The sequence below is a fragment of the Engystomops pustulosus genome, chromosome 1 (genome assembly GCF_040894005.1).
Source record: "Engystomops pustulosus chromosome 1, aEngPut4.maternal, whole genome shotgun sequence".
Lineage (NCBI taxonomy): Eukaryota > Metazoa > Chordata > Amphibia > Anura > Leptodactylidae > Engystomops > Engystomops pustulosus.
In genome coordinates, this window is record NC_092411.1 from 150,804,632 (window position 1) to 150,827,404 (window position 22,773).

General features: G+C 41.3%; 1 protein-coding gene across 2 annotated transcripts in view; it reads right to left on the reverse strand.

The window, feature by feature from the left end:
• Positions 1-22,773, reverse strand: part of SPMAP2 (sperm microtubule associated protein 2) — a 51,811-nt gene that overhangs the window by 25,034 nt on the left and 4,004 nt on the right. The window contains exon 2 of one of the 2 annotated variants that reach the window (XM_072126560.1): positions 11,847-12,004. Coding sequence is in view for 1 of the 2 variants with exons in the window: in XM_072126558.1 (XP_071982659.1) it covers positions 11,668-11,676 (9 nt within the window). In the remaining variant the exon portion in view is untranslated. The other variant, XM_072126558.1, reaches the window with a different exon arrangement.

A 22,773-nucleotide genomic window follows, 5' to 3' on the forward strand; every position in this document is an offset into this window, starting at 1 on the left:
GTCATTGATCCATAGACTGTCCCTGCAGTGAGAGCTGCTGAATAAACCGTTTCTAAAATAGGAGAAAGCATCTTACTATAATGTTTATAGAATGCCATTGGCAGGCCATCTAACCCTGGAGCAGAATCCCCCGAGGAGTTGTTTATCGCCTCCATAATCTCCTTGGCCCTTATGGGGTGGTTCAGAGTGGCACTGACAAAGAGGGAAACGAGACTGATTCCAGATAATTCTCCAATTGAGTATCTGAAAACACTACTTCTGAGTTATATAGCGACTGATAAAAAAGCCGAAAGTTCTCCAGAATTGCCCCCTGACCTTGTATCTTCTCTCCTGTCGCATTTATAATCAAATGAATCCCGTTATGATTTTTTCTCTTTTTGAGAAGATTCGCGAGTATTTTACCCGGTCTCCCTCTCTCGGCATAATTTTTTTGCCCAGCAAAAAAAATTTTGTGTTGCGCCCTCTCGGACGCATAAGAGTTGTATGCAGCCTGTGCTTCGAGAAATCTTTCCCTATCTTCCATTGTAGCTGATACCGCCCACGCCTCTTGTGTAGTGGCCAAATTTTTCTTTAAAATATTTTCTCTCAATCTAAACTTCTTTTTGGCCCACTCAATTTCAGAAAAGAGCAGGCCTCGGAGAAAGGCCTTCAGCGCATCCCAAGCTAAGCCCGGGTCCCTCTCGGGAACATTATTCCTCCAGAATTCCTCAACCAAATTTATAACCTTTTCCTCATTATCCAAGACTGAAAGCCAATGAGGATTGAGCCTGAAAAAGCTCTTCTTATCTAGATATGGGCCCCGCTCTGTCCTTATCTGAAGGGAGATGGGTCCATGATCAGAAATTACAATAGATTCATATTTAATCTTCACTATGAATCCCAAAAAAGCATCATTGGCCAAACACATATCAATCCTGGATAATGTGGAATGGGTGCGGTTAAAGCAGGAAAAGGCAGGTCTATCTAAACATTTAATCCTCCAGGCATCCCTCAGGCCCAAGTTCTCACAAAAAGATCTCAATCCAGAGGATCCCCGTTGATTCTGAGGGCCAGACCCTCGCATATTGCGTCTGTCCTGCGCAGGATCCAGCACTGTATTGAAGTCCCCTATGATCATCATTGGGCTGTCCTCCCTATCGATAACAAAATTAACTAAGGCATTCAATACCTGAAACGAAAATGGGGGAGGAAGATATACAAATGCGAGGATGCACTGTACCTGATTTAATACACAATACAAAAAAATATATCTTCCCTGCCGGTCAATCTTTTGTGATAAAATCTTAATATCAACCTTCTGATGAATAATGACCGAGACCCCCCTGGAAAATGCGGACCCGTATGAGTGAAATGACATAGAAGCCCAGCGTCTATCTAGCCAACCAATCGTATCGTGAGTTAAATGTGTCTCTGTTAAACAAATAATCCCCGGAAGATGTCGAATCACCACATCGTTAACCATGCACCGCTTTCGGCGGTCATTCAGCCCCCTTACGTTCCAGCAGAAAATTTGCGTAACCATTTTTTAGCGAAGCAGAAGCAGAAATCGAGGATGGTAACAAATAAAACAATAATAAATTCCCCACGGCAGTTACCCTCCCCCACCACTCCCCCATCCCCCCCTCCCCCTACCTTGACCCCTTCTTGGCCCATCACTTTGAACAGGCCTCTAACCTCCTACATCCCCGTCCCCCCTGCCCGTCCCACGTCCGCGTGCACTAAATTATAAACTTCCAGAAAATCTATACTACCCCCACCTACCGATGCACCACCTAGAAACCCTTAGATTCCAGCCACTCAGAGGCGTCTATGGAATTATCAAAGAAAACAGTTTGTTCATTATGAATCACTCTCAGTCTTGCTGGATATAACAGTGAAAATTTTAGGCCTGCCTCCTTCAGGCGCGACTTTACATCTTTAAATTTGGTTCGCTTTTGTTGCGTGGCCTGTGAATAGTCCGGAAATATAAAAATTTTTACCCCATTATACATCATGTCCTGCCTAGAGCGGGAGCATCTAATAATAGCATCACGGTCTTGTGAGCAGAGTACTTTAGCAAGTATGGCCCTGGGTAAGGCCCCTGGAATAGGAGGTTTACTGGGGACACGGTGGGCTCTTTCTATCATAAAGACAGATGATAAGGACTCTGTGCCCACCTGCTCTATTAACCATTCCTGGATCCATTTTGTAAGGGAATTCTCCCCTACTTCTTCTGGAAGGCCTATAATACGGAGGTTGGAGCGTCTAGATCGATCCTCCAAATCCGTTACTTTGTCCCGAAGGGACATTTGAGCCTTAGACAGTGCGCCAACCTCCTTCCTTAAACTCTTGGTCTCTCCCTCAAGGCTTTTTACCTGAGCGACCACCATGGATACCTTTTCCCTAGTTTTAGAGATATCCTCCTTAACCAGGGCTATATCGGAGGAAAGGGCCGCCACCTGTTTATCTAACCCCTCCACTGTCACACTGGTCTTTTGGACAGTCGCCAGTATCTCTATCCAAATTGGTGTATTAGAGTCCTCAGAGTGTTCCGACTCGCCCTCCTGCGGGGGCCTTTCAAGTATATCAGAAGGCACAGTGGGGAGGGGATTACCTGCCTTACCAGTTTGGCGAGTTTTAACTATAGGGGAGCTCCATAGTTTCTCCAACTTCCCAGCAGGGTCATTTTTACTGCCACCACGTTCTTTCCCCTCCTTAGGAGAGCCTCCTCCCCCGCCGGATTTCCGGCCCGAATTTTTCGGTGGCATTTCAACAAAACCTTAAGAAAATACCTCACAAAACTCCAATGCACAATACTCTCTAAATGACCAGACAAAGAATTATGAACATACTAGAGAAGCCCGCAAAAACCCCAAGATAATGTTAGACAATAATGTTATAAATTTCAGAGATGATACCACTGACCAGCGGGGAAGCAAAAGATAGTTCATGCAATTAGTCCAAAAAGCAGAGCGTAGGGCAAACAGTTCAGAGAAAGAATGTCGGACAATAATGTTAGTAATTTCAGAGATGATACCACTGACAAGCGGGGAAGCAAAAGTTAATTCATGCAATTAGTCCAGAGACCAGAGCGCTATCACCCAAAGCAGAATTGTTAGTTGGTTATACACTGTCCGATAATGTTGGGCAGTAATATTAGTTATTTTAAAGATGCTACCGCTGGCAGGCGGGGGAGCGACAGATAGTTCATGCAATTAGTCCCAAGTCCGAAGCGTTAGGGCAAAAGATTCAAAGAGTTAATCAGGCAGATAAATCAATACATAAGCACCATGGCATCACTAGAAGGGTTAATGCAGTGTAACCAAATTGCAGTTCTATCACCCAGCGCAGAGATGTTAGTTGGTTATAGACAAGCAAATTACCATAGCCAGCCAGCTATAGAGTGCCACCTTCTGGGAACAGTGTCCCTGTGATACACAGATACCTTTAGCACCCCCGGCAGGGGGTTGCTGACTGCAAAAAGGACCATCCCAGTATGCCTAGTTGAAACATGGTGCCTGCTTAAGCGTGTGTCGTTCAGCGGAGCGATGTCACATCCAGTTCAGCGGTCCACACTCAGGTCCGTCTCCGGCCACGACACCCTCATATTCGCCTTCCTGCTCGCCTACCTCCGGTTCCAAAACTGTGATCAGCAACGATCGTCTCCGTCTCTGCTTGAGTGCATGTGTCCCCTCGGCTGCACAGGACCGGCCAGCGGCAGGAACGTTCTGGCGCACCGATACGGCGCTCACCACGCGGGAGGGCTGATCCCCTCCTGCTCTCAATACCCAATACCCCCTGGTTGCGGATCAGAGAGGTCAGCCCCCCTGTAACGGCAGGGGACGTTCAGGGTACGAGGTGGGATAGTAGCGGCAGGGGCAGCAGCATTCGCGGCATCTGGCACGCGGACGCGGGGGGGGGGAGTCGGGTCCGGACTCTACGTGGCTCCTCCTCTTCCTCCACGCGTCATGCCGGCCAGATGTCCGAACCCCTTTTTTCAATAGCTATGTGCATCCTGGGTTATTGCAACAAAACAAATTAAATAAAACATTCATTTTCCCTTATGACTTTCAATCTTTAAAGGGGTTTCAGTTCTATATACTTAGTGTGGTTCTAACATATATAACCCAATTGTCCATAATATGTAGAGAGTTGACGTACTCAGTTTCAACATTGTGATTGTTGATATGTCTTGTCCACCTCTCGAATAGTAGTACCTGCTACCATATAAATCTATTTTAACCGAATGGATAACTTTAAGGAGATGGGTGCTGTTGTTATATGAATATATTATAGTCGATGTCAATATGTGTTGTTTAGATATATATCAATATAGTTTTTCGAATGATTGTTTAGGTATTTGAACTATTTGGATACTTTGAACAATTTAAATAACATTCAGATGACCTTTACATTGTTACATACTACTTATTAAACTACTGTTATATTTCTATTGTACACTGTTCAGAGTCATTTTTCTTAAGTTTAGAAGAAATTCCCAAAATGTTTACAGAAATGTTTAGATCCGGGGTCATGAGTGGAATCCAGTGGTTCCCGTGCTGGGTATGCAGCCTGATGGGAATGTAGTGGATATCCACTCATGGTCCTTTCTACAGAAAACCAAATAATTCAAGTTCAGCATTTAGGTATTCCTTTTGGGACGAGTGTGTAAAATTCAAAAATGAATCTAGATTCCATCCTGGACATTTTAGAGGTTAAATCTTCTCCCCGTCATTCCCTTTTGAACGACTGAAGCGCAAAAAACTGTAACTTTTTTTGATCTTTATTATGAAATTTTGAGAAATGATCTGAGAGGGTGTGATTTTGGAAACCGTTAGTTATGTTCCTAATATGTTCTCCTATTCTTGCTTTGAGTGCTCTACATGTTGCGCCTATATACTGTTTGCCACAAGGGCATTTAATTAAATACACAACCCCAACCGAATTACATGTTAATAGTTCATTAATGTTCACTGTAAATTCATTCAACGTTGAAGAGACTTTGTCTGTTTTACGTGCAAAATTGGAACTTTGACATCCCCCACATTGTCCACATCTATAAAACCCTTTTAGATTCAACCAAGTGTGTGATGTTTGGTTTTTATTCATTTTAATAGTAGGAGCTATTTTGCTGTTGAGGTTTGGTGCCTTTGTGTATACATGTAGTCCCCGGGTTACATACAAGATAGGGTCTGTAGGTTTGTTCTTAAGTTGAATTTGTATGTAAGTTGGAACTGTATATTTTATCATTGTAATCCCAGCCAGAACTTTTTTGGTCTTCGTGACAATTGGATTTTAAAAATGTTGGATTGTCATAAGAACCAGGAATAACACTAAAGCTTCATTACAGACGCCTGTGATAACTGTTACAGCTGATTATTGTAGCCTAAGACTAAAGTACAGTAAATTACCAATATCCAGTGGTCCGTTTGTAACTAGGGGTCATATGTAAGTCGAGTGTTCTTAAGTAGGGGACCGCCTGTACTATAGGTGGTTTTGACGGCAGTAACAGACCTATTGTTTTGTCCTCTAGGAGGAAATGGCAATGATGTGACATGATTCGTTCTATTTGTTTGTATTTTGAATTATATGGGAGTATTATTTTTGTTTGGTCTATGGTGGATTGTACAATATTGGTGGGTCTTCCTGCTTCTATTGCATCTCTGAAAAATTGTCTTGCCCTTTCCCAAGATTCCATTAATTTCTTCTCTGGATAATTTTTGTCCCTACATTGTTGGGTAAGGACACAAGCTTCTTTCTCAAACTCTTCTATATTTGTGCTGTTCCTACACAAACTCCTATATTGCCCATAGGGCATGTTAAGTAACCATCTTGGCAGGTGAAAACTGTTGAACAAAATGTATCCATTTTTGGCTACTGGTTTATGATATGTACTACAAATAATGCGGTCTTCCAAAGGTGTTACACATAAATCAAGGAATTCCACTTGTTTTTTACTGATTGTGGGAGTGAATTTAAGTCCAAATTCTGTGGAATCTAAATTAGCTACAAAATCTGTAAGATACTCATCTGATCCATTCCAAACAAAAATGATATTGTCTATGAACCTACGCCAGAAAACCAGGCCCGCACCCAGTTTTGGGTTGATGTTGACCTGGTTCCCATGGCGGCTCCAAGACGTTGTAAATAATAATCTCCTTTCAAATAAAAATAATTATGGGTGAGTATAAATTTTATACCCTCCAAAATGAAATTAATTTGAGCCATTTTTAATTTACACTTGTTTATTAGGAAATATTCCATAGCTATGAGTCCTTTTTCATGATCTATGCATGTGTAGAGGGAACTGACATCCAGTGTTCCTAGATGCCACTCCCTCTCCCAATGCAATTTCACCAAAATATCCACGATTTGTGTTGTAGCCGAATGTAACTAGGGGTCAATTTAACTAAGGGATGCAAAAATGTATCCGAAACGCGGCTAGCAACGAATACAGACAGACCTACCTACCGTTTCCGAGTAACGGTGGATGTGGTAAATCAAGTGAGAGACAATTATCTCAAAAGGAAGCCAGCGCTAGGACCTGGAGGAATTCAGCTGTATGCTGCAGCACGCTCCAACACACATGCAGTCTATCAGAACGCAGGAATAGGAAGGAGAGCATGAGTACACAGCGTCCCAAGTCTGTAGTGGTAACATAGCACAGTGGAGTCATTGTGGCAGCAAAAAAAACCTGATGCAGGTAATACATAACCTATAAGGATATTACCCAACTGGAATAGCCACAAGTGACCTAAGAGACAAATGCTAAGCTGTGTGAAACAATCTATATTGTTACCAACGATTGGAAGTACTGTAGTAATATGTCCCATATCCTGGTCTGGATCTCAATTATTCACTGACTATTTTTGTTTATCTATTTGGTTTTATTTGGTGACACCAACTGTTTATGTACTGCGCTATCTAGTGTTCACACGCAGCCATATATAGCATTAGTAGCGGTGCAGCTTACAGCCAGACACTCTGCCAAAGGTTCCATTTGACTCCAATACTATAACAATACAATGCCAGATCTCATATTACTTACCCAATTCCATCTATGGTGATGTCCCACTGATATTTTACATAACAATATGATTTTATGGTTCATTTTATGATATGCAGAACAATTGTTTTTGATGTGCTATTTTATGCAAAAAACACATGTTGAGTAAAAACAGTAAGTAGTGCATGGTACACATTTTTATCTAGTTCTTTTAAATTTACCGAGGGGCACACTTTCCACTAGGGGTTTGTCCAATAGGTTGTGAGTGCGGTCTAGAGATTCATTAAATTTTTCAAAAAATGTACACATTCTCAGTGGATAAAATAGCAAAATGCTCCACAAAGTTTGATACCCAATTTTTCCTGAGCATGTGAATACCCCTAATGTGGTAGTAAACTGCTTTATGGGCACACACCAGGGCATAGAAGGGAAGGTGCGTCATTCAGAGCAGATTTGCATTGTCAATATGTAAAGTCTATACAATCTTTATTTTTTTCTGGCAATTTGGACATATAAGGGCTTATTTTCCACAAGATTAGAAGCACCTTACAAATACTTCATTTTAGTGGGTCTTTAGCTTATTGATGAGATTTTATTAACTCTTGAATGTATGGAGGAAAATAAAATTGTCAATTCTGGTTTTGTATTCATTGAGGGGGTCTGTTCTCTGTACCATAAAAATAATTTGCTATCTTTATTCTGTAGATCACTACCATTATGATGATCTGTCATTTATATAGTTTTTAATATATTTTAACGATTTTACTGAAGAAAAATTAATATAGACAAAATCTCTTTTGTCTTTTGAACACCGAGGGGGTCCTGGATACATCATGTGTAGGCAAGTCACTGCCGACCATGACGTAGTATTATGTCCAATGTCAGAAAGGGTTTAAATATTTGAGACTTTTAATCGACTTTTTGGACAAAAGTCTCAAAAAAGCAACAGTCCGACATGCCTCGTTTATCAACCACTAAGACAACTCAGGCAAGCCAGGAGGGTGCGTTCATACGTGGCGTTAACATATGCATTTTCAAGCATATCACAACAGCTGAGAAGAGGAGATTTGCCTGATAACATTGCTGTCAACATTGCGTTTACAATATGCATGTGTTAATGCAATAGTAACACATGCCTTTGTTGACAATATGTTAACAGCAATGTAATCAGCCAAATCCCCTCTTCTTAGCTGTTATAATGCATTTCAAAATGCATGTGTTAACTCCACGTTTCCAGAATTGTGATAAATGTCCATAGAAACACATATGTGATCAGGCACGCCACATTGCTCAAGAATGGTCATAGAGTTGTTCTTAAGCCCCTGCTTTGTTAATTTAGCTGTGAGCTTAGGGTCATTGTCTTGTTGGAAGGTGAACCTTTGTCCCAGTCTGAGGCAAAAAGCACCCTGGAAGAGATTTTCATGCAGGATATCTCTGTACTTGGCCGTATTCATCTTTCCTTCAATTGCAACCAGTCGTCCTGTCCCTGCAGTTGAAAAACACCCCCATAGCATGTTGCTGCTACCACCATGTTTAGCTGTTGGGACTGTATTTGGCAGATGATGACCAGTGTCTGGTTTTAACAGCAAAAGTTCAATCTTTGTCTCACAGTCTGACAGTCCTTCATGTGTTTTTTTGCAAACTGTATTCGACTTTCATATGACTTGCACTGAGGAGAGGCTTCCGTTGGCACTCTCTGCCTTAAAGCCCCGACTGGTGGAGGTCTGCAGTGATAGTTGACTTTATGGAACTTTCTCCCATCTCCTTACTGCATCTCTGGAGCTCATCCACAGTGATCTTGGTGATCTTCTTTACCTCTCTCACCAAGGCTTTTCTTCCACAGTTGCCTAGTTTGGATGGATTGCCATATCGAGGAAGAGTTGTGGTCGTTCCCAACTTCTTCCATTTAAGGATTATGGAGGCCACTTTGCTCTTAGTGCTACAGAAATTCTTTTGTAAACTTGTCCAGATCTGTGCCTTGCCACAATTCTGTCTCTGGGCTCCTTGGGCAGTTCCTTAGACCTAATGCTTCTCATGTGCTCTGACATGCACTGTAAGCGGTAAGGTCTTATATAGACAGGTGTGTGCCTTTCCTTATCAAGTCCAATCAGTTTAATTAAACACAGCTGGACTCCAATAAAGGAGTAGAACCATCTCAAGGAGGATCAAAGGAAATGGACAACATGTGAGTAAAATATGAGTGTCACAGGGTGTGATATTTCAGTTTAATAAATTAGCAAAAATATCTACATTTATGTTTTTTTCTGTGAAGATGGGGTGCTGAGCATACATTAATGAGCAAAATCAAATAACTTTTTTGATCTTACTAATTGGCTGTAATGAAAAAAAGAGTTAAGACTTTTAGGGGTCTGAATACTTTTCATACCCACTGGGGCAGATTTATCAAGCTGTCTAAAATGTCAGAATAATCTTAGTTGCAGATTGCAACAAATCACAGCTCCCCTTTAAAATATTCATGAGCATTGGTAAAATGAAAGCTGAGATGTAACTGAGAATATTCTGACATTTTGACAGCTTGATAAATCTACCCCACTGTGTGTAGGCGGTCCCCTACTAAAGAACACCCGACTTACAGACGACCCCTAGTTACAAACGAACCTCTGGATGGTAATTTACTGTACTTTAAACTTAGGCCACAATAAACAGCTATAACAGGTATCAAAGGTGTCAGCAGTTACGCTTTATTGTAAATCCCGGTTCTTATGACAATGCAACATTCTTAAAAATCCATTTGTCACAGAGACAAAAAATTGTATGGGGTTACAATTATAAAATATACAGTTCTGACTTGCATACAAATTCAATTTAAGAATAAACCTACAGAACCTATCTTGTAAGTATCCCGGGGACTTCCTGTACACACTCACCGGCCACTTTATTAGGTACACCATGCTAGTAACGGGTTGGACCCCCTTTTGCCTTCAGAACTGCCTCAATTCTTCATGGCATAGATTCAACAAGGTGCTGGAAGCATTCCTCAGAGATTTTGGTCCATATTGACATGATGGCATCACACAGTTGCCGCAGATTTGTCGGCTGCACATCCATGATGCGAATCTCCCGTTCCACCACATCCCAAAGATGCTCTATTGGATTGAGATCTGGTAACTGTGGAGGCCATTTGAGTACAGTGAACTCATTGTCATGTTCAAGAAACCAGTCTGAGATGATTCCAGCTTTATGACATGGCGCATTATCCTGCTGAAAGTAGCCATCAGATGTTGGGTACATTGTGGTCATAAAGGGATGGACATGGTCAGCAACAATACTCGGGTAGGCTGTGGCGTTGCAACGATTCTCAATTGGTACCAAGGGGCCCAAAGAGTGCCAAGAAAATATTCCCCAAACCATAACACCACCACCACCAGCCTGAACCGTTGATACAAGGCAGGATGGATCCATGCTTTCATGTTGTTGACGCCAAATTCTGACCCTACCATCCGAATGTTGCATCAGAAATCGAGACTCATCAGACCAGGCAACGTATTTCCAATCTTCTACTGTCCAATTTCGATGAGCTTGTGCAAATTGTAGCCTCAGTTTCCTGTTCTTAGCTGAAAGGAGTGGCACCCGGTGTGGTCTTCTGCTGCTGTAGCCCATCTGCCTCAAAGTTCGACGTACTGTGCGTTCAGAGATGCTCTTCTGCCTACCTTGGTTGTAACGGGTGGCAATTTGAGTCACTGTTGCCTTTCTAGCAGCTCGAACCAGTCTGCCCATTCTCCTCTGACCTCTGGCATCAACAAGGCATTTCCGCCCACAGAACTGCCGCTCACTGGATGTTTTTTCTTTTTCGGACCATTCTCTGTAAACCCTAGAGATGGTTGTGCGTGAAAATCCCAGTAGATCAGCAGTTTCTGAAATACTCAGACCAGCCCTTCTGGCACCAACAACCATGCCACGTTCAAAGGCACTCAAATCACCTTTCTTCCCCATACTGATGCCCGGTTTGAACTGCAGGAGATTGTCTTGATCATGTCTACATGCCTAAATGCACTGATTGCCGCCATGTGATTGGCTGATTAGAAATTAAGTGTTAACGAGCAGTTGGACAGGTGTACCTAATAAAGTGGCAGGTGAGTGTATATATATACATATATGTATTGTTTATATAAATACAAAAATGAAGGGTGGCACTGTGAAAGGGAGGATTAAATTTCAATGTGGGTGCAAGCTTAAAAAGGTCTGGCTCAAGACCCATAAAATCCAACGGATCCAGCAAGTTTATTCACACTTGGGAATATTGCAACGTTTCAGCTAACTTCATGTAGCCATTCTCAAGCAATATATATAATATGAATGTGTGAATGGGGTTTTACCCTGAGCACCTTCTGTAGTGTTAACCAAAACATGTATTGTTCTCTTCATGTCTACACAAAGTATTTTTACCAATCATATTTGCTTTATTATGTGCTGCTTTTGACCAAAACACAACTCGGCACCTTCACATTTCTCAGTATATATAATCCACATTACAAGAGTTTGTTTGCTCAGCTGTCTGAGGCAGAAAGCAAACAATATTGGTGTTTGCACAGTAACTTCCTTATCTTGCAACACATCATGTGCTCTAAGATGAGCACTACATGACAGAAAATGCAGAGGTAACCACCATCGATACAGTGTCCAAAAAACCTATATGATAATAGATAGTAATGTAAACTTACCTCCTGCATCAATGCACAGCTCTCATGTCATGTCTCAGACCTCACTGTTGCTGGGATACTCAGAATGCTCTGGTTTCCAGGAGAGTTTCACAAAGCGTGTCACATGGCAGGGATGAGGGCGTTGTGTAATGAGTAGGTGACACCGCAGAATTGGTAACACTCTGCTTTCTTATACTTACATTTATGTTACTGGCAGATTATGAATCATTTATGAACAAAATCCATGACCAGAAAAGAGGGGGGGAAGTCGGTGCTGTGCAAAATGTTTTCCTGGTGGTGCATTAACTTGCCTGCAGAACGGAGACACCCGCTTGACTCGGTGGTCTGTGCTAGCAAGCTGCAGAAATAGATTTTGATGATAAAACAGCTTTGCCAGCTTTGAATATTTCTGCAGGCATCTTTAATTACGTTTAAATGACCTGTTCCAGAAATTCTGTTGGTTCCCATGATCACACAGTTCTGCAGCATCTCACCTGTGCTGTGACTATCTGTAATCTGTTCCTATTAGGGAGAGTTACATAGAGACAGTCTCATACTATGTCAGATGTATCATTCAGCATCACACACTATAATAAATCTGGTGCAGTATAAGACTTTCTTTTTCACTGTGCTTGTTTCTGGTCCTGTATCTATGTAGTAAGCTTAGTACTGGTCCTGTATCTATGCAGGGCCGGTTCAAGACAAAGTGGGGCCCTGGGCAAAACTAAAAGTGGGGCCCCAAAATAAAACTATTTTATGACCAGTCGCAGTCAGCAAGAGGCTCCTTTAGTATGGTAAAACAAACTGTAATATGGGAGAATTTTATAGGAGATAGATAAATGATAGGGAGATTTATGGGCAGCATGGTTGCTCCGTGATTAGCACTACAGCCCTGCAGCGCTGGTCAACATCTGCAAAGATTTTGTATGTTCTCTCTGTGTCTGCGTGGGTTTCCTCCCACACTCCAAACAATTACTGGTAGGTTGATTAGACAGTGCGGCCCATTGGGGAGAGGGCCCGATATTTTCTGAAACATTTGATTAAAAATACTTAAAATATGACTTTGATGGCAAAAAATTTGATCCAAACAGGAAATGTTTACCTTCACATCTCCTAAATGTAATACATGGACATTTGTAGAGTTCACAAATGTGCCCTATTGATATGTTCACATAAATAAATCCACATAATATCACTAATATGTAATAACTAGATATCTGCTTTTCAGCTAGACATTTTTAGACAGTCACAACCTGCAAAATATATCAATGAAACAGAATAAAAAATAAATGTGCCATAAAATCTTTATAATTTTGAAAGCAGACAACCAGGTGTTGCATTTGGCAATTAACATCTTCAAAATTTCCTCTAAAATATGTACAAATCCAGAATACTTATATAAAGAAAATCTACTTTCCTAAAACAGTAAGATATGAGGAGATCATACATACCCCACATGTGCATATTCACCAAAATATGCCGCAAAGGGAACTGCAGAAAATTCACACAGATGTACCATTGTCTGTTCCTTAGACAACGGTAACCCAAATAAATAACTATATATCCATAAACCAAGCTAATGAGATAATAAAAGTCACTTTTAGATGTGCGCCATTGTATTAGCTTCACAATAGCAGAACCCTCCGCGCTTCATAAGAATGAAAGTGAGAACGTCATAACATAGGTGTAAATATTGGAGGATGATGAGAAATAAAAACTTTATTCCAGAACATGTGTGTGTTTTTGGTGTTACATATAGCTTTATGGACATGTTCTGGACGCGGTGTAGTCACATTAGGCGAAGAGGATTGAATGTTCATCGTATCAGTCAATTTTCCCAACAAAAAATAACACAAAATAAAAGGGAATAAGAGAGAAAGGGCCACATTTATCACTTTTGTGCGCCTAAGTGTAGTAGTTGCGCCTACATTCTGGCACACTGTTTTCCAGAATTATCACAAGCTACAACCATCTGTGATAAGTTAATTTCCTGCCTCTTATTAATCACTTTACTTTAACACAGTTTATGCGCAATTTCGGGCAGTTACATGTGATCCTGCTACAAGCTCCTCTCTGCTTCTCCCACAGCCCAGAATGAAGATAACACTCACAGCAGCACCCAGGTGTGTGACACCCAGCACCCAGTGACCTCCTCAGCAGGGGCTTCTCCTGGAGGGGATCCCCCAGTGCTGGTCTCCTGCTGCACCCCTGTAATTCTGCACAGTATCCCCCTCAGACACACTGGTGATACTGTGCAGAATTACATGGGGGACACTTGTCAGTACAATGTGCAACATTCTGTAACGTTCTCTTCTCTCTTGCTGTGAGCTCAGGATTCTGCAGAATGTTTTGTAAATAGAAGGTAATGAACTGTAAATAGAGTCTGCAGCTCCTGCCTGCACAGTATCTCATGTCTGTATGATCTGTTCTAGTGTCTGCCGTGTCTGGCTGAGCTTTGCTACTAGAAATGAGTTGTTCTGCAAAGGGGCTCAGTGCTTTCTTCTCAGTTAACGCCACCTTCGGGCTGGAGTGTTTTTGTGCCCGTTTTTGCACCTAAATGAAAAGTCGCAAGTGATGAATATCATTAGGCGCAGCAAAACATCTGGATTGCTAGGATAAATGAGGGAAAGCTGGTTATTTTTGCTGCGCAGCTAGTTTGGCGTTTAGTCACAAAAATGGCACAAAAACGGTGCGCCTGAATGAAAAGGCGCAAAAACAACAGAAAAAAACGATTGATACATGTGGCCCAAAGTGTGTTCTTAGATAGTTCTGCATAGAGAAGGGTTAAAAACATGAATATTAGTTGATATTATCCCTTCTCAAAATGTAGTAACATATAAAGTGAATATTTCCATTATCTGTGAGAGCAGCAGCTCCTGTGTGCAGCAAATTCTCCCTGCAGCCTGATGGCTAAGAATCTGGAGGGGGGGAGACACTTCAGGGGGCTGTATCTCTGGCTCTGTGACACATAGAACCTTATTTCTTTATTCCTATGAAAGAAGAGAGTCTCCTCTTTTATATGAATCTAAATTTGTGTTTCTAAAATGTAGGAAAACGGAGATATTAACTGTTAAACTGCCATCGGGAGTGATTTTTAAATATAAAAATGGCACCTGATATTCTCACTTTAAACCTGAATATCTCTGGATCCAGAGCACCTAGAAACAAAATTCAAGATTCATTTGAAAGAAGAGATTCTCCCCTTTCTCCCAGGGGCCCTGGGCAATTGCCACCTTTGCCTACCAATAGCGCCGGCCCTGTATCTATGTAGTATGTAGCTTTCTGTCTCACCCTGTTTGGCTTTGGGACTGTGTCTATGTAGCAGGCTATATGTGATGTATGTATTTAGTAACCTTGATTCTGTTACTGTATCTATGTAGTTTTCTTGGTTTTGGTACTGTATCTGTTGTAATCTTAGTTCTAGTAAACTATCTGTGTAGGAATTAATTTTGGTAACATTTCTATGTAATAACCTTCCACTGCAATTGCTATGTAATAAGAATGTTATTGGTACTACCCACATGTAATATGCTTAGTTGTTATAGCTTTTGTACAACAAGTTTTGTTACATTACTGTTTTTATGCACTAAACGTCAGATCATTTAAAAAATCTAGACCAATGGGGAGGCCACAGTCTGCCCAGGCCTGTGATAGTCTTACACCACATCATAAACATTACATAGGTAACTGAAAATTCCTTGTAGCTACCCTGACAACACTTGATCCATGATCTTTGTAACTTTATGCTTCTTTTTGGGCTGACAAACATTTGTTTGGTATGTATGAATACAGAAATGGCTGTTCATCTAACAGGATGTTTATATTACAAATTGGGCCTGAAACTTTACTATTTACATGAATATTTAACTCTTCTCTATCCCAGCAAAAATTATAAAAACACAGTGCAGCACATTTCCATACCACAGGAGCTAACACCACAGTCAGAGCTGGCGTCCCGTTTTGTATACTGTTTTATGCGCATTTTAAACATACTCTTGTGAGTATAACTTTTAAGAATAAAATCCAAAGTTTTAAGAACGTACTATGCAATTTGGTGCCTACTTTCTCTTTTCGTTTTTGCTACCACACGGTTGAGTGAGTTTAAAGGAAACCTACCACTTGTAGTGGCAGGTTTCTGATGGAAATACCGGGCACCAGCTCAGGGTGAGCTGGTGCCGGAGCTTATTTTCGTTAGTGTTTTAAATCGCGGTTTAAAACACTTTTTAAACTTTATAGCCGGCGCAGGCAGGTACGCGCTCGGCGCTTACCGTGCACGCGGCTACATAGGAAGTGAATGAGAGCCGCGCGCATGGTAAGCGCCGAGCGCGTACCTGCCTGCGCCGGCTATAAAGTTTAAAAAGTGTTTTAAACCGCGATTTAAAACACTAACGAAAATAAGCTCCGGCACCAGCTCACCCTGAGCTGGTGCCCGGTATTTCCATCAGAAACCTGCCACTACAGGTGGTAGGTTTCCTTTAAGGAGAAAACTGCACCTTAAGGACGTTCTGAATAGTGACCGACATCTTGTTGCAAAACTTTCCTCATCGGTAGAATATAATTGATGATCTTTGAAGGAATTTTGAATAACAGCTGTATTGGAATCATTGGGCAGTCTTTATCCACCCCTGAAAATTATAGAGCTAGGCACAAATGACTATGATAATCCTCCTATATGTGTTGTCCATGGCCTTCTTTCCTCCAAAATCAACTTTTAAAACTAATGAGCCAGCAGGGCTCTGAGGGGCATTACTAGTGCCCCTCCATACTGTAGCTTTGTAGGCTGTTTACCCTGAACAGGAGCACTTCCTCTTCCCTATGTGTGCTAGATTTTAAGGGTGCACAGTTATAGGTTAATTTTATGACATCATGCTTGGTGTAAACAAATCGAAGAGTGACGTCTTAAAGAATGTATCCAACCATAATGGCGTTCTAATTAAACAGCTGAAGACCACTGCAAAGTAATGTTAGAGAAGAAAAAATATGAAGAAAAAAACCAGAGGCGTATGTTGGTCTTAAAAGCTTCATATTGATTTTATTAGCCTTAATAGCATTTGCTATTGCCATTAAAGAGCTCCAGTGAGTCAATAAAAATAAAACTACAATGTAATATGTTGTAAATTGTCTTTTTGTGTAAGGTTTAATGATAGTATAAAGGAGTCCAATAAAACAGCAGCTGTTGAAACAGGTTGTGTCTTACTTGCTATCTTCCACTGGGTCCTTGTTTGTTTGTTTTTATAGCAAATATTGCTACCAAAGTAACTGTAATATGCATTTACAAGTGTAACTGGACCTTAGCCAGAGATTTGATCTTACTGTGTTAATATATGGTCATAAAGTAGCAGGTCCTTTTATTAGGCCTGTATACAATTTTATATCAACATTTATCTCAATCGCCTTTTGTTTTTAAAATCTGTATAAAATTAGCCCTAAAATGTCCTTTTTAGGGTTCATTTTCATATCAAAAGCAATGCTTTCACTCCAGCTCTGACCCCACCTGCTGGTGTATTGTATATTGCCATCTTGCTGTAGCCTCCGCAAAATCTATGGTGCTCCTCCTCATGCATCTCATTTGATCAGATGTGTCTTGTAAGGCACCCGATACTCTGACCATACTACCTGGCATCTCAAGGGAAACATTAGACTAGTGATTGTGGACCCTACATTGCGGTTGATAATTTCTTGACTGGCCCTTCAGAGCTTGGTTGTGAATGGAGGTGGAGTGATGAGCATAGGCCCCAACCACTTGCACTGCAGCAGCTGCTCCTGAAATGTGATCTCACCTCTGGACTGATACTACAGAGCGGAATGTTGCTTGCTGGATATAATCACCCTCTAGGTGCAGAAATAAGCTTGTCATCTTTCTTCTCCCTCCTACCCTGTTTTCCTGTCCACCATCTTCACTGCCTGTCCATGGATTGTCTCTGGGTGCCTGTCCATGGATTGTCTCTGGGAATGCTGCCGTCTGCTGCCTTCTCTGGGGGAATTTCTTCTGATTATGGACACTCACCTGTTTCTTACTTTCCTTTACCTGGCCCTCAGTTGTGATTCCTTAAATTGTGACAATGATAATTCTCCTGTAATTTATTTTCTAGCATGGCAGGCTGTTCTGGGCTTGTGGTCCTTGTGATACTGATGGGTGGCAGATGCAAGAAAACTCTCCATATGCCCCTATAGACCACTGACTGCTGAAAATATGGAGATCCCCTCTTTGATTGTCTTTTCTCTAATCAAGGCCAATGCAGCCAAAAAACTAGAGGAATTGTCTAGTCCTTGAGCAGAGAACCTCTTAGATTCTTTTAACCTGTGAAGCATGACAAGAGAGCCCTGACTCTTATCTGCTTGTGGCCTCCAGGTCATGATAAGCGGTCATGAAGCTAGCGATGATCACCGCATAGTGTGTTTAAAATGCTGTGAATTTTATGTTTCATGCATAACATCATGTCTGAAGAAGAGAACTAGTATTCTCAAAAGCTCATCAAATATACTAAGTTGGTCTCAAAAAGGTATTGCCTGATTTTTTCACTCTTCTTCTGCTGTAAGTTTCCTTATTTTCATTTTAGCTGATCGGAGGTTATAGGTTCCCTTTAAGGCTTTAGGCATGCTTTATGGACTTGTGGAACAGTGTTCACTGTCGGAGGAAAAAAGGCCATGCTGAAGACACAATGAAGACAACATTTGCTTAGTTCCCTAGGCATGCTGGACAATAGCTGGCAACAGCCTGGCTACATGTTGACCACTGCACCTCGGCACATTGTATGAAGTCTGGTCCTGCACTACAGCAACTAATCAGTAGCTCAATTTAGTTCTTAGTTGTGCCCTAAAAAGGGCAAATCAGATTTCCACTTGTCTCTAATTACAGAAGTCTTCTCTCCCTAAGTGCCCTGAAAAGGGAAATTGTGGGTCGAAGGAGCGTGGTGATATGTATGTGGTGGGTATGTATCAGGTTTGTATACATCTTGATGCTGGTGATTTTGTTTTTTGTAATTTAAGTGCCCTAAAAAGGGCATTTCAGATTTCCACTTGTCACTAATCGTAGCAGCCTCCTGTCTAAGTCCCCTGAAATAAGGAAATCATTGGTATTTGAGAAGTCCCTACTGATCTCACAGACTCTATGAATAGTATCAACCTCTCCCTATCTCTGTCTCCTGTTTGTAATGGCATCAGGACATGTGACGCTGCTCTGTAAGGAAATGGAAGGAAACATCCCCTGCAGTGCTGGCTGTTGTTGTTTAATAAATGTGTATATTAATTCATCTGGTATGCCAATTTCAATTCCTTAATAATGTCCCCATAAATCTGACAAGATAAGGGCAGGATATTTAGAGATGCAGGCCACTGTGATTTAGCCCTTCCTTAAGTTGTTGGGTTGGCTTGGCAGGAGCGTGGTAATATGTATCAGTGGTGATATGTATGTGGTTGGTATGTATCAGGTTTGTATCCACCTTGCTGCCGGTGAATTTGGTTTTCCTGACTTTATTCGCTCTCCCTTTATAATTGGAGTTCCCTCGTTGAGATATTTTGCTCCTACTGTGCGTGCTATGTACTGATTTATTGCCACAAGATTCATTGTTTTATCTTTATTTGTGAAAATGCATGAATTAAACCTTTAAAAAAGAGACAAGTCACTGTAGTCTGCAGAAAATTTCCCTCATTAAAATCTGTGGAAAACTTGCTGTCAAAATAATACATAATATTCTCTCAAGATTTAGTAAAACTGCAACTCCAAACTGCCCTGAACTTCTAAACTATTTTAGAAGCCACATGTGCAATTAAGCCGGCATGTACTATCTTGGCTTCATTCGGTCACTGCACAGCTTCTAAGAGAACCAGAGATGAGTCAGATATGCCTTATTGGACCCACCTCTAGAAAAGTACAAATGTTTATTTTTTTATTAGCGGCTAAAGACATAGATGTAACCCGGCAATTTTGGACAACACAGATGCACTGTTGAAATTGCTGTCTTTCAGAGTGCAAACCATCTTAGAGGGATCAGTTCAATGTGTATTTCTGTTGGTGATAGGGATTGCTTCCATAGAGTTTATGCAACAACTTGCTCAGGTACCATTATTGCATAACCAGTATCCACCTAATAGTGGTTCAATCTACACTGACCCCCCTGTGAATGACTCCTGGTACTGTTATGTGGGCTCTTGTTGAAGGACAGCAGAACATTCTTTGTTTTTGCTTTGCTATAAAAGTGTTTAACATACACATTTTGGCTAATCCAACACCAAATGTGTCAAGCAACTTGCTAACTGTGCCATAGCGGATGAATTAGGGTCCTTAGCATTAAAATCCACTTCATCTACATGTGAAAATAATAAACAAAAATCCAAATACATATTTTCCAAGGTGCAATATAAATGCCATACATATTTGAAGGCGACTCAAGAGGCGTTGAACAAGGGCATCATCATTTACATGGACAGGTGCTATAATGGGACACTGGTTCCATTCTGCTTCCAAGCTGAAATAGCCCTTTGAGTCAAAAGGAAAAGACAAAGGCACAGACCCTGGTGTAATATAATATATAATGTAATATATATTAAGGCTAAAAAACTATTAAAAGCATGGTGGTTATTGTTCACACCTTGAGATAATGATTAGGTACTTGAGCTGTTAAAACTATGAATATTATGGCAGCTCTTATCTTCCGTGCAATCCAGCCTACACTCCAGAGTGTATGGTACAGTACATAAACACACGTAGACAAAATTGTTGGTACCCCTCTTTTAATGAAATGACAAGCCACAATGGTGACAAAAATAACTTATATTTGAATCTAAATTACATTTCTATGAAATTGAAGAAATGAAATGCAGACATTGCTTTTCAACCATGCTTCCACCAATTTTTTTAAAAATAAAATGAATGAAACAAACCTGGACAGAAATGATGGTTCCCTTAACTTAATATTTTGTTGCACAACCTTTTGAGGTTATCACTGCAATCAAATGATTTCTGTAACTGTCAATGAGACTTTTGCGGCTCTCAGTTGTCTGGGGTTTGAAGGGTGCCTTTTTCAGACGCCATGTTTCAGCTCCTTTCAAAGATGCTCAATAGGATTTAGGTGAGGGCTCTTAGAAGGCGACTTCAGAATAGGCCAATGTTTCCCTTTCAGGAGTTATTGGGTCTTTTTACTGACACTGATGTTCCTTGAGCTTGAAGTCTGTGGGTCATTATCCTGTTCCAAGAACCATGACCTGTGACTGAGACCAAGTCTCATTGATTTCATTGTACCTTGCACTGATTCAAAACAACCTGTGCTAAATGCAGAAAAGCAGCCCCAGAACATTCCAGCACCCCCTTCATGTTTCACAATAGGGGCAATTTTTCCATCTGTGAATGTGCTAATGAGCACTGCCAAAAAGTAAGATTTCAGTCTCATCTGTCCATAGGACATTCTTCCAAGAAGTATTGTGACTTGTTAATGACTTGTAATTGTCACGGGTGCTCCTGCAACTCATGTCCCTAGTCGCAGGCAAACCTGTACACCCAGCTGTTCCCCAACTTCTCCACGGCAGTCTAGCTTACCTGTCCGCGTTCCTGCTGTGTCTCATGCTGTTCGGCGAACATGCCCCTTATCTCCTAGGGCGCATGTGTGTCGGCTTTCTGGATCTTAAAGGACCAGAGCACTGGCCTTCCCTTAATTTAATAAATAGCCGCCCCCTTCCTACATACCCCGCTGGATCTTTGTGCCTAGTGCCTTAGTGAAAAGCTGTATTTGATTCTCTGTGTGTTTATCCTGATTTCCCGTTGTGACCCTAGTTCCATTCCTTACAACGCTCCTCTGCTGCCAGCCCTGACCTTCTGCTTTGCCATTGACTATGATCGTGTGCTGCCTGTCCTGACCTCCTGCTTGTCCCCAATCTCGATTCTGCTCTACGACTCTGTACTTTGCCTTGGCTACCACTGCAAGCAAAGTTGCGCCTGTGGAGTGACCTGGTGGTATCCTGCTGCAGCAAGACAAACCGGCTTTGCGGCGGGCTCTGGTGAAAACCAGGTGCCATTTAGATTCCGCTCCAAGGTGCCGGCTTATGTCATCGCTTGCGGTGGTACAGAGGGTCCACTACCCCTGATCCTGACAGTTAACATGTAGCTTTGCAAATCAAGTCTTGAGTTTTTATGATTTGTTTTAAGCAGTGGTGTCCTCTTTGGTTGTCTCCCATTAAGTCCATAGTGGGGGAAACGACAACGGATGGTGCGATCTGACACTGTCCACCTTTAATCTCTAAAAGTTTTCCTGGGCTCCTTAGTTGCCATGCATATTATTTATATTTTTGATTGGTCATCAATTTTTATCCACATCCAGGGAGGGTGGCTACAGTCTCATATATCTTAAATTTCTAAATAATATGGGCAACTGTAGTCACAGGAACATCAAGTTGCTTGGAGTTGGTCCTATAACCTTTCGCTTTAACATGCTTGTCTTTAATTTTTTTTCTAAGCTCCTGAAACAGCTCTTTCCTTCTGGGCCATGTTGAGAGAGGTACAGACCAAGTCACCAAACAGCACAGTGGCCCTATATACAGGACAGTGGCTGATTACAATATTGTAGACACCTGTAATGCTAATTAGTGGACACACCACAATTAAACATGTCCCTTTGCTCAGTCTTCTGCTTTCACCTCGTCTTCACTCATTAACTAAGGAGTTCTCCTTCTGTAACAATGGCTCAGAATTTTGTCCAGGGCAAACTCTCTGCCTCCAAAGTGACCATGTTCGAGAAGAACTCCTGCCCTTTTTATGTCAGAGTGATAGGAATTCTGAAGAAATGCAAGTTCAAGGAGGGAAATCTGAAGATCATTAAAATGACTAATCTGGATATCATGAACATTGTGCAAGATTACTTCATTGGAGAAAAATGCAAAGGAGGCTGTTCTGACCTGGTACCCCTAGATGGCAGTGAAGAGCTAGAGAAGATGCTGGTATCAATTGGAGCCCAGCTGTAGTGATAAGAATTCTACGATTAGTTCCATGCAGATTCTAGAATGTTGGCCTGCAATGTATTTATAGGATTTTTCCATTTCCAAAGATGATATTAAGCTTGATTTACATGATACCCACTAAAATATGTATGGCCAAAAAAAACATGTCCCTTTGCTCACCTTTTTATTAGGGGTGTC